This window comes from Purpureocillium takamizusanense, chromosome 6, assembly GCF_022605165.1.
Source record: "Purpureocillium takamizusanense chromosome 6, complete sequence".
In the NCBI taxonomy this organism is placed as follows: domain Eukaryota; kingdom Fungi; phylum Ascomycota; class Sordariomycetes; order Hypocreales; family Ophiocordycipitaceae; genus Purpureocillium; species Purpureocillium takamizusanense.
Genome location: NC_063073.1, coordinates 1,076,010 through 1,092,003, shown reverse-complemented (window position 1 = coordinate 1,092,003; position 15,994 = coordinate 1,076,010). Strand labels below are relative to the sequence as shown.

Genomic DNA, 15,994 nt, shown 5'->3' with positions numbered 1-15,994 from the left:
ACACGCTGGCGCCTTCAAGTGACACCAGCTTGGGCGCTACTCAACATGCGCGCAGCCCCGATCTCTACGTTCTTATTTAACCCCCGGCAGCATCTCGGAGTAATGACGAGGAAGGCAACAGATGTCTTTGAGTCTTTTGGTCGAATTTTGGGGCCGCCTTGCCAGGCCCCTACGAACCTCGAGACGCAAGCAACGAGTGACGAGTGACTAGAGGGGAACAATGAAGAGAGAAACAAAAAAGACACACAAACCGCCATGGGCCTCTCCCTCCTCGAGCTGTGTCGACTCCCGTTGAAGGGACTCAGTGTCGCCACCAGCGAAGACGCACCACGCTGGCCCGTCTACGTCCATCGCACGTTCAAACAGAGGAAGGAGAGAGCGCCAGAAGCGGGCTGGGGCAGAGACGAGGCGTGATGGAGGGGGATTACTTCCTCTGTCTATAGTTCAAGGTTCAAAGAGTTTGGATGCGCGGCTAGGCGGCCTCACTGGCCGAGAAAGGGAGGCGATTTGAATATCGGACGTCGGCCCGGTGGTGACGGAGGCGGAAAGGGTAGGCGGACGGCGGCGGGACTGTATGTACTTGGGGGGGTGTGCTTCATCCCATGCCCACGACGGCCGCGTGCGCCACCAACACTGACACATGCTGCCGTTGACACCTTTTTCTGCCGTGTGCGCCCGTGACGCCGCTCCCGCTGGTGCCTGTCAGACATGCGAGCATGCCGCAGGACACGTGAAAATGTTGGTATTCTCTCAAGGCAGAGCAGAGACGGACAGTCGAACGAAAGAACGAGAACGAAAAGACTGATGGCCCTTCGAGTCGTCCGCCTGCCTGCATGCGTGTATGCATGCATGCATGCACACACGCGCGTCGGCGGACGAACTGACTGACTGACTGGGCGGGACCCAAGCAGGCGCCACCAGCACCTCCCGGGGGGGCGCCACCGCTTGCCCCAGCATGGCCCATCGTTCGTGTGAAGGGCCTGTGTTCTTTTTTCTTCTTCTCCTCTCAACCTGTGCCTCATCCTCCCACTTTACACTTGTGTGCTACACTTACGGTCCTAATCGCGGGGTTGGACGGGCGTGAGATGCGATGCGCGCTTGCCGTCATACGAACGGCTCCTCTGGTGCCGGCCCGCCTGCCGTAGGCGATATGTTGGACACGGACGTAGCATGTCAGTCGGTACCTCCTAACCTTGCGTATCAGAGAGATGAAGCGCACGGGCGTGCAAAACCCCCCCCCCCCCCGGGAAAGAACGGGATGGGCGCTGGTTTTTTTTTTTGGACGCATCGACCTTGGTACAGACCAGACAGTACTTGCACGTCACGGCATGCCTGCTGGTTCGGGAAGTGCGTCGAATTCGCGCAGCGCACGGAGAGCGAGGATGGTAAAGCCTGCAAGTGTACTTGATACCGTACCTTGTACCTAGGTAGGTACTTTACAAAGCTCTTATTTCGTAATGTAGCACTAACCTATCAAGGTACTACATTTATTTACGATACAGATATCAACGAAGTGCGTAAGATACCACCGCACCTTGTCTGCCTTACCTAAAACGTACGTGAGCCGCTGGTTCACGCAAGCATCTGTTGCTATACAGGTACTCAGTACTCAGGCGCCCAGGCACCCTATATTGCCCACGCACTCGTGACTTACAGACCGCAGAGGTATAGTCCTAAGGTAACCGGGGGTTCGTGCCTCTTTGACTACCTAAGGTAGGTACGCCACGGTTGCAACTTGCAAGTACTACTAAAGTCAAGGTTGCAAGCAGCTCCCACCGCTGAGGCACTGGCGCCCATCATATGCCTGCCTCCCTCCAGCACGGCGCGTCGGGCGTCTGTCAGGCAAATACCTTGACTTTTGTAGCATGCCATTACCTTAGTACTAACGTAGTTGCTACGTGCATCATTATGCGGTCGATCGAACCGCTGGGCTGGCTGCCCACCCCCACCAACATGAGTTTTCCGGCCCCCTCCCGGGGGGGGCTCGCGCGGGCGGGCGGGGGCCTTGAGCGTGTGTGCGTCTGTCTGCACTGCGCATCCATGCGCGACGCAGTGACGGCGCAGCAGCCTCCGCTGGGCCGCACAAACGCCCGCGTCGAGCGCGTGCAACGTGACCAAAGGACTAACGACCATGCTGGACGACGTACGAAGTACTGTCGCCGATCACGCCCCCCCAAATCTGTCTCTGTAGTACATTTTCCCCTCTGTCGCTCTCTACTCTCTAATGTACAGCAGTCAAAAACAAGAACGCGGGTACATACACTGCCCTGGCTGCTACATAGGTAGGTACCTTAATAGTACCTTGGAGAGAAAAGAGAGACCAAATAATGCTTTATCCGGCCCGGTACCCAAGTATCCATTTACACAGGGTATCTGCCTGTACGGCAACAGCCGGTCTTGTTTTTTCTGCGGCTTTATCGTCGGGCAGCAACATGATTCAAAAAACAAAACCCCCCAGCAGATGTCCACTCTTGGGCCGTCAGGCTGGCGGCGCAGAACACGCCATGAATTCAAATTTTGCTCAGATTTTTTTTCCGCGCTGAACCGCCCGGGACGCCGGATTGTGAGGGGCATAGGTATGGTTGCACGGCGAGCAGGGCGGGCAGGGGATAGCTAGATAGGAGCGCGGACTACTCGGTACGCACACCCACGAGCCTGCCGCAAGGATGCCGAACGACGAGGACGAGGACGACGAGGACGGGCAACCCTTCTAACCACAGCCGGGCCAAAGAACGAGCAGACGCGGTTTGTGGGCTTCCGTTTGAACCGACGTGCGTTTCGTAGTGCGTCGACGGGGTCGAGAGAGGCCACGGCCGAAACGAGTTTAGGTGGCACCATGACAGCACATCAGCACCAGGATCATCACCACCTCCTCCTCCACAAGCAGCATTCACCATGGATCCAGCCATCCTGGCACACACACCCATGGCCGTGGCCGTGGCCGTGGCCGGGCGCGGGCGGTCCTTGTGCTAAAGATTATGGAGGGGCAGGCGTGGCAGGTACTTGGCGTGACGGGACCTTGGGACGGATAGTACAGCAGCCTCGTCCTGGTGATTTCGTACTCTGGCAGAGTCTAAGATGTTGATTTGACCCTGCTTATACAGTACTATACTATTCGAAAAGAAAGCGCAGTCTGTTTTTTCTCTTACAACATTTGGTCGCTGGCTGAGTCGGGTCACGCACTGGTACAATTCACGCCCACACGTAGTAACGATAGCGGGGAGTGATTATTTTCTTCCATCTCTCTTCCTCTTTCTCCAACTCGAGACTCGGTCAGGCCACCGGTTAGCCCATCCACATTGATGCATGGTGACCAAAGCGGTGGCGTGCGCTAACGGAGACGACTGGGAGGTACGCATGGCGAACACTCACTCAAATAGCCGACTTGGCTGGCCGGGGCGTTGGGGCATGCGGAGGGTTAGGGGGAGGGGAGTCGGGAGACTTGTTTGTTTGGGTATGACGGACAGACAGGGAGGGAGGCTGGGAGGGTCGCTGTCAATTCACATGGCCTGGCACCGAGGTAGGTTGTACATGGCAGCCTCCTCAAGTAACCACACCATCTTTATCCTTTGACACGCGCTTCCATTATCGGATGGGGAAGGTTGATGCTACCATCTGGCAAGACAAGCGAGGGACGCGCCGTCTCGCCCGCCGCCGCCCCGGCGTGTCAGGATGAACTGTTGACGCCAATATCTGCCCGGCCGGGTATTGTCAGCCAACGGGGGTTTCCGAACCTGACGCAAGCGACTCTTCCGAAGCACCAACCGTATAAACACGGAGAGCGCAAAAAAAAAAAAAAGGGCTTGGGGCGGGGAAACACGGCGATGCAGTCCGTGCAATGATGATGGGGGAGCACAGGTGGGTTCTTTCTTCGCCGGCCTGTTCGCTTTGTCCGTCCGTGTCTCCGGTCTGGCTCTCCGTTTGCAACCTTGTTGCATTGGGCTCTCGTCTACAGTACTGTTCTACCCCGCTTGTTGCGACGTCGGCACTTGGATGGGCTGCCCGTCGCAGCGGGGACGACGAGACAGACCGGCCGATGTGTTGGGTGCGGTCTCTTACTCCAAGGAACAGCCCCGAGCCGTTGCATGTACATACTTCGTATGTATGCACGTATGTACGTATGTACAGTATATATATATACTTCCAGTCATCAAGCACGCAACATGCATACGGTGGTAAGGTTAGTACTGACTTACAGCGTCCTCAACCCCCCCCCCCCCCGACTTGCCCGTAGAGGACATTTTCCACGGCTCCGATGCATTCAAGGCCAGTCATGCCCGCGGCAGTGTAGGGGTGGTGGCACTTCGTATATTGAACCTTGCCTATCATGGACCTGCCTCCCTACTTCGTACTTACCCATGCATGCGTTCGGTCGTGGCATCGAATCGCAGTGCCTTCGCCGATAGACAACACGCAGTCGACACATGTTCATGTTGTTCATCGAAACGGCAGGTCGGGAGGTCACTCGGGGCGCCATCAATGAATGAAACGCAACAAAACCTAAACCCACTACTCGCCTGGCCTCCTCTCCTTCCCCGGCTCCCCCTTTCAAGTGGCCCCTTCAAGTCCATCACCAATTGTAGGTCGCTGAAATCTCTGTCCGGAATCCTGACGAGCCCCTTGGTAACTCGGCTTCTCATAACGCTCTCCTGCATATGAATTGCCCCTCTCATTTCGGGCGCCAGCCAAGGTGGGCGGGAGGTGGGAAGCGGGCGGGGTTGAGAACAAACGGTATTGCAAGGACCAGGGGGGAGTACGGAGGGGGACGAAGAGAAAACGACGAGGTTGGGATGAACCCTGATTCAACAACCTACGCAATCGATCTTCTTGTGTTCATCCGAGTCGATGCTGCTGTGTTCTTCTGACTTAGTTACATACCGGTCTCGCCGCTGTGGCCAAGAGGCTTCAGCACGAGAGAGAGTGTGTAGGAAAAGAACAGAGGCAGCACGAGCCCCGAAAAGCGTCAGCTCTAGAGCCATCCATCCATTGCACGGGCACATATTTCGCCAGTGAAAGCGATTTACTCACCGTTCCACGTGCTCGACTTCGCCGGTTCCGTCCCCTGGTCTGTGCTTCCCGGCCGTGAAGCGGGGACACGACGGCGACCCGAACACGAGCGGGGATAGGGACGGCGGACAGGTCGGAGAAGGAGAATCTAAAGACTGCCAAACGGCATGTACGTACGTAGGAAGAACCTACCTTGTACCAACCTCACGGTGCTCATGCCGCTCCAGAAAGTGCATGAACAACACCCGTGGCGTGGATGCTCATCTACACACCTTGGCATGTCATGCTTCTCGCTCCTATAAGTAAGTATGTGAAAAGATCAGATAGAAGAACGAACAGGCTTGCCCTGCTACGGGATGGTAAAAAACCCCCCTTGGGGCCGTGCGAGACGCTTCTTGCCCCTGGCTTAATCGGGCCGGACTTGCAGAAGGGTTGGGAGGAGGGAGCAAGATGGGGAACGACCACGGACGGACGGACGAGAGGGCCGTTTGACGATGGCGTCTCCCGATGGCGTAACATGGCGGGCCACGGGACGGGTTTGAGGTTGGCTGGTGCGCCGGCCGCGGAGTTGGTGCGGAATCTTCTCAGGGTGTTGAACGCTGGGCTGCGCGTCTCTCTCTGCCGTGTCGTTGTAGACTGTTCCTACATACACCATGCTTGGATATCTTGTTTTGCATGTGCGCGCGCGTGTGTGAACGCACAGCGTTGCGTTTGACTTTGTACGAAATTTGTACTAGCTCAGAGTCCGCAAGTCTAACATCCTAGACGACAGTTAAACGTCAGACGCGTACCTACAAATATACAAATGTATGAAGTACATACAATGCCATGCTGTTCGGGGCCCAGCCACAGCAGCTACATACGTCCTCTCGTCCCTCTTATGAGCTATGTAGCCACAAGACAGTGATGACCTGGCCAGCAGCAAGCCCTTCGGGCGAGCGAGTTTCGAGTTTTCCGCCACGAAAGCCTCCCCCTCGTTCCCACACCTGGCCAGCTCGCCTGCCACTTTACGAAGTATATGCCTCCCAGACTCGCTCGCGAGACGCACGCACCCCTCGCCACGGTATCTTTGCCACACGAGGTGCAGAAAGAAAAAGGCCGTATCGCTCATCGACTTGGGGGCCTGGCGTCAAGCCCGCTTTCGTCTTGTGCAAAAGTTCAAACAGATGATACCACCTCCCCCTCCGCGCGCCTCCGGTTGACCAAGACAGTAGCAACATTGACAAGAATGAGAGGGGAAAGGTGGGAAGGAAGAAAACGCCTCAGCGCGTGAAACCCGGGAAACAACACGACGCCATTCTGGCCGGCAGTCAGAGTGATTTGTGGACTTCTCGCGAGGCGAACCGCTCGCTCGTCCAGAATCGAGACTACCCCGGCAGAACAAACGCAACTTGCGTTACGCAAACGACTGAAGGGGCATGCCTGCCTTTTGGCCAAGTGCGGCACAATGACAGCCAATGCAATGACAACCCGTGAGACGCTATGGCCACGGCTATCGTCACTATGTGAGCAGTTGCTTCGCGGTACGCAATCGCGCCATACCGCGACGCACCATGCTATACATCCGCATAATGACAGCTTACCCACAAGGAGATTGTACCGTGGAGGTCCATGAGTTCTATTCAAGTTCATGATACTGAGAAATATCTGTTGTGCCGCAAGTATACCGCCAACCAAATCGGCCTTAGATATCGTTGCGTCGGCCCTGATCCAAAGACGCCAAAACCCTAGTTGTCAAGTATCCCGCCGCTGAAGAGGATATCCAAAAAGAAGCGTGGGTGGCCCATGCAGACAACCGGACCGTGGCCCAGACTTGTCGCATGGTACCGCCCGCAAGAATAGGATGTAAATGGAAGCGTGCATCATTCTTTTGTGGCGTGTTCGTCACCGAAAGGGCTGCGGCCCCTTTCAACCGATGGAGACCGTTTCGACGTTCGGCTTCCAGACCGAGTGGGCTCCTCATCGTCCTCCATGACCGCCACGAGTTTCGGGATATTGGGCGTCTTGGGCGTACCCGGAGGGTCGGAGAATGGACCGAGATCACCAACAGGCGACGGATTCCTGACTGTAGCCGCGTGGGAGTCTGCTGTTGTGTTCTTGGTAGACGGGGTCGGAGACGATGTCGATACCAACGACGTGGATGAGACGCTGGCCTCTGACTTGGCCCCGACATCAATCTTCTTCAGACCCCCTCCTAGTTTCACCACTTGCGCCCGTGCCTGCGTGGCCGTGTTCGCGTTATTGACAAAAGTCGAGCCGACACTGAAGACGCTGGCGTTGCTCTGTGGTCTTCCGGCACCAAACCTCTCAAAGTCGATGCTAGGGACGGGCGGCGTGTTGGCCCCACTCGCGCTACCTGACTTGACGCTGACGACAGTGGGCTTGGCACGCATGCCTGTTTGCGCGGGAGTTTGGATTTGCGCCTGCTTGCCGTATATTGTCGACGCGATGCTAGAGCGCGGCGCATACGACGTGCGGTCTGAGAACTCGGAGATGCCAGAGTATGTGGAGTCTCGTAGGTTCCCGGGGACGAAGAAGTGCTGGTCGTCCTGGTTGGACGCACGATGCGCGCCCGAGTGATGCATCGGGATCGGCGGCACGGGAGGCACGAGAACTGTTGGCGACGTCGGCGTTGCTCGGTTGGTGACTCCGGGAATGTACGCAATCTGGATGATGTTGGATGCTCGCGTCAGGACGGTAGATGCGATGGAGTGGACTGTGTGGGTGGATGAGCGATGAGTGATTCGCGAAGCATTGTCCTTTTCAACGTCGCGAGCTGAGTTGCCTGAAGGCTCGTAGATCGACTGGGTGACGCTTGACCTCTTGGGCCTGATGAGGAACCTCCACACTAGGTACGTCAGGATGGCGATTGCCGCAACACCACCGACGACACCTCCGGCAATGGGGCCAACGTTGGGCCCGCTGTCGCCGCCGGACTTTCCGCCGTCGTTGCTCGGCGGAGGCGTCGTGTCGTTAGGCAGGCAGACCGCCGCCGGGCATTGTGTGCAGTCTGTAGGTACCGAGAACTGGCAGCTCTGCCCTTGGGGGCAGGACGGACACTGGAGCTTTGCATTGCCATCGCACTGCACGCATCCTCTCTTCAGTAGAGGAACGTGCTTCAGCGCTGGATGATGAGGTCAGTGCTTATCTTCTATTGGTCCTAGCGACGGCTCGTCACTTACCTTCTCTCAGCTCGACCAAGTTCCTCGCAAACATCTGCCTTTCTACTTCCATCTTGAGAAATTGTCACGATAGCGTAGGGTACGGATGCGGTCCTGTCGATTGGAGAGTGTCGCAACTAGGATACGGCAGAGAGACGGCAGCGTCGTCCCCTAGTGAGGTCCGGACGGGGTCGGGCTCTGCGTGATAAATCCTGCAAACGATGCTCGAGTGTACCGGGTGTAAGGAGCGGGGGGGGTCGCTGATGTTGAGGAATAAAAATGGCGTGGAAACGATTGGACTGTGAGGCTAGCTCTTGAGTTGGAACGACCGGCGGTATGGTAATGATGCTAAATCAAAGGAGTGAAAGACATATCGGCCTGGCGACTGTGAATCGAAGCAAAGACGTGAGTTGAGCCCGAGGAAGTAGTTCGACGCTTTGCGGCGATGCGGCGATGCGGCGATGCGGCGATGCTGCGATGCTGCTTGTGATGAAGCGTCGTCGTCGGTCGGCGGCGGGTGCTGTCGATGGAAGTGCAAGGTGGAGGAGGGAGACGAACGAAACGACGCAAAGAGGGCCGGCGCAGGTCTCACCACGGAGCGGAGACGAATGGCGCCAACGACCCAAAGGGGGGGGGATCAAATGGGAGGGGAGCGATGGTTGGCTGGGCTGGCCTTGGTTCAAGGACGGTGACTGCGCCAGGGGCAGGGGGTGCTAGAGCCGAGCAGGGCCGGTGTGGGCGAGGCAATTAAAGACGTTTGCACAGTGCATTGTGGACGCGGCGCAGCCCCTGGCCCGTTGGATGCGCGCCGCTGAGCGACCCCCCAGGGCAGACGCGGACCCTCCGGCAGGGCCAGGAACAGAGGGGGTACAGCGGCTGGTGGCTGTGACTCGTGCGACGACTAGCGTTGGACCGGGCCCTGGATGGGGCCCATCAACACACAGTGCGGGACTCGCCCCGCGTGCACGGACGAGCTGCTGGACATGATGCTGGTCGTGCAGGTCAGCCATCGCCTCCTGCATGACGAGGCGACCCATCCTTGCGTAGAGAGAGCAGAGAGAGTCGCCCAGCAGGGCATTCGAGGTGGCCTGGGCGGATGCGGCGCACTGCGGCCAGCGGCGGCTGTTGCTGTTGTAGCTGCTGATGGCACGCGGGCTCGCTCGCTCGCGTCGGCTGGGTTTGACAGACCAGACGGACGGACGATCTGCTGTCGGCGACGCGCCTTGGGAGCATTCCAGCAGAGCAGCGCTGAGCACCGATGAGCTGCCTCTCCGGGCGCTCCGGCCAAGATGTAGTAGGCAGATGGGCGGACAAGGGCAGAGAAGAGGATGACAACACGGAGATGGCGACACACGGGCGATGCGGGTTTATAGAGCCATCGATCGGTCGTTTACTACGTTTTGAGAGGAGTGTGAACGGAGTAGACGATCAGGCGATACCTTGTAATATCGCAAAAGCCGTCTGCTCTTCATTCGCCCACAGGAGCAAACCAATTCATCTGCAATCTTTGACAAGCCTTTTGTTTCGACCACTCTCTCAGCGCTGAGCTGCACGTCGACACCAGGGGATGGGGCCTACCGTTGCAGCCAGTGCCGTGTGCAGAACGCAATAATTTTGCTGCGACAGTGGCGCGTGGGTCCCAGCAAGGGGACGACCCAGCGATGGAAGCAGGAGCGGACGTCGCACGACTGGGCCGACACGCAGCTTCGAAGCCGTCTGCCGCCCGCCGCGTAAATGCGGCACCACTGTGCTGTTCTGCCTTGGGTACTCCTGCTTGACGGCCGGCCAAGAGGGAGGCCACAGCAGCAGCTCTTCTACTTGATCAAGCCTGCGGGCACGGTGAGCAGTGACGCGGTTCGAGGTTCCGGTCTGGAGACCGTCGCCACCGCGCACGTCACATGTCTTTTGCCAGAGATAGGAGGGGTGGCTCTCTGAAACCTGGCCAAGCAAGGGACGGTCGACAGAGTCAAGTGCGAATACAGATACGAGAAGGGCAAGCGAGGGCGTACGATGGAGATGCAAGCTCGCCTCCCGCATCACAAGCCGCAGCGCCTCACCCAGAGCGCACGACGTGAAGGGATACGTTAGTATATAGGATCTCTTGGCGCCGGACCGCGGCCCCGGATCGTGGGCGAAGCTTTGTGTTGATGCGGATCGCGGACGGGGGAGGATGGGGGAGGGGAGCGTTCGTCCACACTACATATTTCAGTCCGTCAATGCACACCTGCGACTACACTGCGTTCGAGCCCCCTTTGCTACTTCGTAGCCTCTCAACCGGTGCCGGCGGGCGAAGCCGCCGCAGCGGCACACACATGAGTTGCCCGTCAGACGCTACAACACCACCGGCGATGATGCCGACGTTTGTTGAAAAGCAACGCCAAGTTGCAAGCGGTCCACGTAGCAGAGTCCCAACGGAGATGAGCAATTGATGCCAGGGCTTCTATAGATGCCGGGCCATCCCGGTCAGATCCTGATGTCGATATTGCGGCCGGGCATTGATTGCTCGAATCTCCAACCCTCTCGACAGGAGATGCGGATATGCATACATAAGTTGTATTCCGAGGCGACAGGGCAGCGGCTTGAATGTGGATTGTAACTCTCTCTGTCTAGGCATGGCCTTGGAGGGGCACAGGGACTCGAGAAGGTGGCAAGACGTGGCCGCATCGTCAACTGTGGCTCACGCGACTGCTTCTTCTACGTAGCACCTCGTACGAAGTACTCCGTAGGGTGTACAGTACATACCCCGTAGCAACATCGAAATGATTCCCTGCTGCCAGGTAGGAGGGAGGACACGACTCGTGGTGCACCGCCTCCACCAAGATTGGATGCCATGGCAGCACACCAGCCTCTCCACTCCACCCACAACTCTCACTCCTCGCCCTCCACAACGCGGAGCTATTTTTGGGGGGGCTGGCGGCAGCTGGCCGGGGCCGGCTGGCGGGGGGCCCGGCGGCGCAGCCATGTAGGTACCTCCCACCCGAAAGTTAGCAGGTGGTGCATCGAGTCGAAGCTGGTCGACCTCGTGTTGTGGCATGCAGCTCTCCGATCGCACGGAGGGCATGGGCTCTAACTTGCCACCTCGAGTAGTGAAGGCGTCCGCCCGCGTGAGCCTGCGAGTCGATTCGGCCCGCTGGCCGCAGACGTCGGAGTAATTGCAAGGTGGTTGATAGTATACCTCCATAGGTACCTTGGCTGACAGGCCTTGTGTGACGCGTTGGTCGGAACACCTACCTCGGCGCCTCCACGTACCCGTACCCATACCTGACAACGTCTTACGGGTGCGAGTCCATCCTTCTTCGCACATGGCCAACAGCATGGTCCGCGTCAGCACTGGCGGCTTGAGGAATCCGCCGAGCAAAAATTTTCGGCGCTGCGTTATCCGAGCAGCGCCGTGGATGACATGACCGGCTGCTAGCCACCCTGACTTTACAGACGGGCTTCGTCCAGGCTGCTCACAAGGCTGACGTGCGCCAGCTGACTCCTGGGCTGAGACGGAAATGCCCACGCCGCTGCGAGCACTGGGGCGCGCGCGCGCGCGTCGACAAGAGAACGACGGAAAGGCCAGTGTAGCAACTAATAAATACGAAGTACCTTGTACGGATGACTGATACCTTTACTGCCCGCGTGGTGGGCGAGAAACAACACAGCGGCCGCCGATCGCGCCTGTAGAGGCTGTCCCGTGCGCAGACCCTGCAGAGGGTGGTCGGTACTTCAGGTTGGCATGCCAGCGGGAGGCGAGAAGGGTGGCAACTGTTCGAGCATGTGGTAGCAACTGATGTTGTCGCGTCGCTTCATCGCCAAGTTGCTCCCGACCACGCCCTCGCCCGCTCACCACCACCTCGCAAGGGGAAGAACTGGGAGACCACCACCCAGCAGAATTCGGACGGGGGGCGTGGAGCCGCGTGGGCGGGAGGAGCACAGACAGCCCAGGATGAGGTGGTGGACGGGAGCCCCCAGTGAGCCCCAGCGAGCCCCAGTTGCCAGTGGTTGCTCCTGCGCTGCCAGTGGCTCAGCTCGCGTTAGCGCTACCCAGTCCCCTATTTTGAGCAAGGGCGAATACCTACCTAGTAGGTAGCACCACCCAGATAGGTACCTCGAGAGTGGGTGCGCTGGCCTTGCTTGGGGGAGCTGTGAAACAAGGCCTGCCTGTGATCGCCGTAAAGTATACCGCCCTCAGCGACTGTCACTCCCCTGAGCCGTCGTCCCCCGTCCCGTCTCTTTTATTGCATTTTCTATCTCCCCAAAACCAAACCCAGCCGCACCATCGCCTCGCCCTCTCCTCTGCCACGACTGTCGCCCTCTTTCCCTCCGCGTCCGCCTCCTCGTCGACCCAGCGGCTGCCGTTCGCTTTGAGGCTGGTATTTACCTCTGCATCGTCACCGGGAACTGTTGCCGGAGCTACAGCATCCTGAGTTTGGACGCTTGGGCGGGACTAGGAAGCCCAACCTCAAAGCTCCTGCCAGCAGATTTCTTACCAGCAGAGGTGCGACGCCGTCTTTGCACGCGAGCGAGAAAGGGGAAAATAACCCACCCCAGCCTCCGCATCATCGACAACACCACGCTTGCCAGTTGAGCATTGCTATCGAACCGCACGCACGCACGCACTGCCCGCGATTGCCACAATAGCTCGAGAGAGCACCACGCTTCACCATCATGGCGTACCAAGGCCACGGCGGCCATGGCCAGGGCCATGAGTACGGCAGTGGCGGACACCCGATGCAGGACTTGTCTCCCGGTGGAAACGTGAGTTCCTCTCCTAGCCCACTGCCCCTCCCCAGACGCGCCAGCAACGGCTCAGCGGCCGCAACGGCTGCAAGCCCAATCGCATGTCGCTAACGTGGGAGACCCTCTGCACAGTATCACATGCCGCCTCAAGAACACGACGATGAGGCTGGCCGCTACTTGCTTAATGAGCCCCCTTCACTGGGTTACGAGCACGACCGTCTCGGCGCCGGTACGCCCCCCGACCGCCCTGTCTCCGCGTACAGCCTCACCGAGTCTTATGCCCCGGGAGCTGCGCAGCACCCCGGAGCTGGCTCGGGCGCGTTGGGTGAGCACGGGGCGTACGGTCAATTCCCGCAGGACGGCTACCACTACGACCGCCCGGCCTCGACCTTCAATGATGAGGAGGACAGCTGGATGCAGCGACAGCAGCCCGCCGGCTTCGGCCAGGGCACGGGCGGTGGCCTGAAGCGTTACAATACCAGAAAGGTCAAGCTCGTCCAGGGCTCCGTCCTGAGCATTGACTATCCCGTGCCCAGCGCCATCAAGAACGCGGTCCAGCCTCAGTACCGCGACGTCGAGGGCGGCAACGAAGAGTTCATGAAGATGCGCTATACGGCTGCTACCTGTGACCCCAACGAGTTTACGCTCAAGAACGGCTACGATTTGCGGCCCCGCATGTATAACCGACACACGGAGCTTCTTATCGCCATCACGTACTACAACGAGGACAAGGTCTTACTCTCGCGAACTCTCCACGGCGTCATGCAAAATATTCGCGACATTGTCAATCTCAAGAAGTCAACCTTCTGGAATAAAGGTGGCCCCGCCTGGCAGAAAATTGTCGTGTGCTTGGTCTTTGACGGTATCGAAAAGGCCGACAAAAATGTTCTCGACGTCCTCGCCACCGTGGGAATTTATCAAGACGGTGTCATCAAGAAGGATGTTGACGGCAAAGAGACCGTGGCCCATATCTTCGAGTACACCAGCCAGCTGTCCGTGACACCCGGCCAGCAGCTCATCCGCCCGACGGGCGACAGCCCGCAGAACCTGCCGCCCGTTCAATTCATCTTTTGCTTGAAGCAAAAGAACAGCAAGAAGATCAACTCCCATCGCTGGCTATTCAACGCTTTTGGCCGCATCCTGAACCCCGAAGTCACCATCCTCATCGACGCCGGCACCAAACCCAGCCCACGCTCTCTACTCGCGCTGTGGGAGGGCTTCTACAATGACAAGGACCTGGGAGGCGCTTGCGGTGAGATTCACGCCATGTTGGGCAAGGGCGGCAAGAAGCTCTTCAACCCCCTCGTCGCAGTTCAAAATTTTGAGTACAAGATATCCAACATTCTCGACAAGCCCCTCGAGTCGTCGTTCGGCTACGTCAGTGTGTTGCCCGGTGCCTTCTCCGCCTATCGATTTAGAGCAATCATGGGCCGTCCGCTGGAGCAGTACTTCCACGGCGACCACACGCTGTCCAAGATCCTAGGCAAGAAGGGCATTGACGGCATGAACATCTTCAAAAAGAACATGTTCTTGGCCGAGGACCGAATCCTGTGTTTCGAGCTGGTCGCCAAGGCCGGTCAGAAGTGGCACTTGACCTACATCAAGGCCGCCAAGGGTGAGACCGACGTGCCCGAAGGCGCTGCCGAGTTCATCAGCCAGCGTCGTCGTTGGCTCAACGGTTCCTTTGCCGCCTCGTTGTACTCTTTGATGCACTTTGGTCGTATCTACAAGAGCGGTCACAACATCATCCGCATGTTCTTCTTTCACATCCAGCTCATTTATAACTTCCTCAACCTGATCTTCTCCTGGTTCTCTCTGGCGTCTTACTACCTGACGACGACTGTCATCATGGACCTTGTTGGCACTCCGGTCGTCGCCTCGTCGAGCACGTCGGAGCACCACGCCTGGCCTTTTGGTGATACGGCAACGCCAATTATCAACGCACTGCTCAAGTATCTCTACTTGGCCTTTGTCATTCTCCAGTTCATCCTGGCCCTGGGTAACCGTCCGAAGGGCTCCAAGTTCACCTACATCGCCTCTTTTATGCTTTTTGGCTTGGTTCAGGGCTACATTCTGGTGCTCTCTGGCTACCTCGTCGCGCGCGCCTTTGACACGCCCATCGAGGACCAGATCAAGCTCGATTCGGGAGCGGACTTCGTCAAGAGTTTCTTCTCGGGATCCGGTGCGGCTGGCGTCATCCTGATTGCTCTCATCACCATCTACGGATTGTACTTCTTGGCGTCGTTTCTGTACCTGGACCCGTGGCACATGTTCCACTCCTTCCCCTACTACCTCCTGCTCATGTCGACGTACATCAACATTCTCATGGTGTACGCCTTCAACAACTGGCACGACGTTTCGTGGGGCACAAAGGGATCCGACAAAGCGGAAGCTCTGCCGTCCGCGAATATCACCAAGGGCGAAAAGAACGAGGTCGTCGTGGAGGAAATCGAGAAGGAGCAGGAAGACATCGACAGCCAGTTTGAGCAGACGGTGCGCCGCGCTCTCGCCCCCTTCAAAGAGGTGGAGGAAGTGGAAAAGAAGGACGTCGAGGACTCGTACAAGTCCTTCAGAACCGGCCTGGTCGTGTCCTGGCTCTTCTCCAACATTCTTCTGGTCATTGTCATTACTAGCGACAACTTCAACTCGTTTGGCATCGGCGTAAGTCTCCTTCGGAACCCATCTCCCCCAAACACACACAAACACCGCGGCATTACTGGAATCCTGAAGGCGATAGCTGACATGTCTTGCAGAAATCGGCGTCGGTCCGTACCGCCAACTTCTTCAAGTTTCTGCTGTACGCTACAGCAGTTCTGTCGCTGGTTCGGTTCATTGGCTTCCTGTGGTTCTTGGGCAAGACTGGCATCATGTGCTGCTTCGCACGCAGATAAGAGTCTACATCGGATCTGGTTTACCGCGACGTCGGGCACGTGGCTGTGTTTGGAAAACGGTGGCTTTACAGGCAATACGGGTCATCACTTGGGGTGTCGACTGTAGACAAATTGGCTCATCTGGGACCACGTCCCACTGTAACGATTGTTCGGTTTTAATGCATGGCAATACCTATTCGAACTTCTTCCTTGCAATGGTCCTTTGGGAAT

General features: G+C 57.9%; 3 protein-coding genes across 4 annotated transcripts; 1 reads left to right on the top strand and 2 right to left on the bottom strand.

Moving 5' to 3' along the window:
- Window positions 1–6,869: 6,869 nt before the first annotated feature.
- JDV02_006811 (uncharacterized protein) lies at window positions 6,870–8,241 on the bottom strand (the record flags this gene model as incomplete). The annotated part of the gene is made up of 2 exons (XM_047988239.1): window positions 6,870–8,131; window positions 8,190–8,241. The coding sequence occupies 2 exons, from the start codon at window positions 8,239–8,241 to the stop codon at window positions 6,870–6,872; spliced, it is 1,314 nt and encodes a 437-aa protein (XP_047844232.1).
- Window positions 8,242–9,571: 1,330 nt separating this feature from the next.
- JDV02_006810 (uncharacterized protein) lies at window positions 9,572–10,205 on the bottom strand (the record flags this gene model as incomplete). The annotated part of the gene is made up of 1 exon (XM_047988238.1): window positions 9,572–10,205. One exon carries the CDS (start codon window positions 10,203–10,205, stop codon window positions 9,705–9,707), a length of 501 nt encoding a protein of 166 aa, XP_047844231.1. The 3' UTR covers window positions 9,572–9,704.
- Window positions 10,206–12,369: 2,164 nt separating this feature from the next.
- Window positions 12,370–15,978, top strand: CHS3_2 (Chitin synthase). Of its 2 annotated transcripts, XM_047988236.1 has the most exons (4): window positions 12,370–12,651; window positions 12,705–12,911; window positions 13,026–15,554; window positions 15,647–15,978. In XM_047988236.1, exons 2-4 carry the CDS (start codon window positions 12,822–12,824, stop codon window positions 15,782–15,784), a joined length of 2,757 nt encoding a protein of 918 aa, XP_047844229.1. In that variant the 5' UTR covers window positions 12,370–12,651; window positions 12,705–12,821; the 3' UTR covers window positions 15,785–15,978. The 2 variants fall into 2 exon arrangements, with proteins under 2 accessions (XP_047844229.1, XP_047844230.1); XM_047988237.1 differs by having other exon boundaries at window positions 12,370–12,911; window positions 13,026–15,978.
- Window positions 15,979–15,994: the final 16 nt, after the last annotated feature.

What these genes read in the sequence shown, in the direction of transcription:
- CHS3_2 (XM_047988237.1), top strand. Translation starts at nt 12,822, where the DNA reads ATGGCGTACCAAGGCCACGGCGGCCATGGCCAGGGCCATGAGTACGGC. An exon ending in ACTTGTCTCCCGGTGGAAAC is followed by an intron (nt 12,912 to 13,025) that starts GTGAGTTCCTCT and finishes CCCTCTGCACAG; the next exon opens with TATCACATGCCGCCTCAAGA.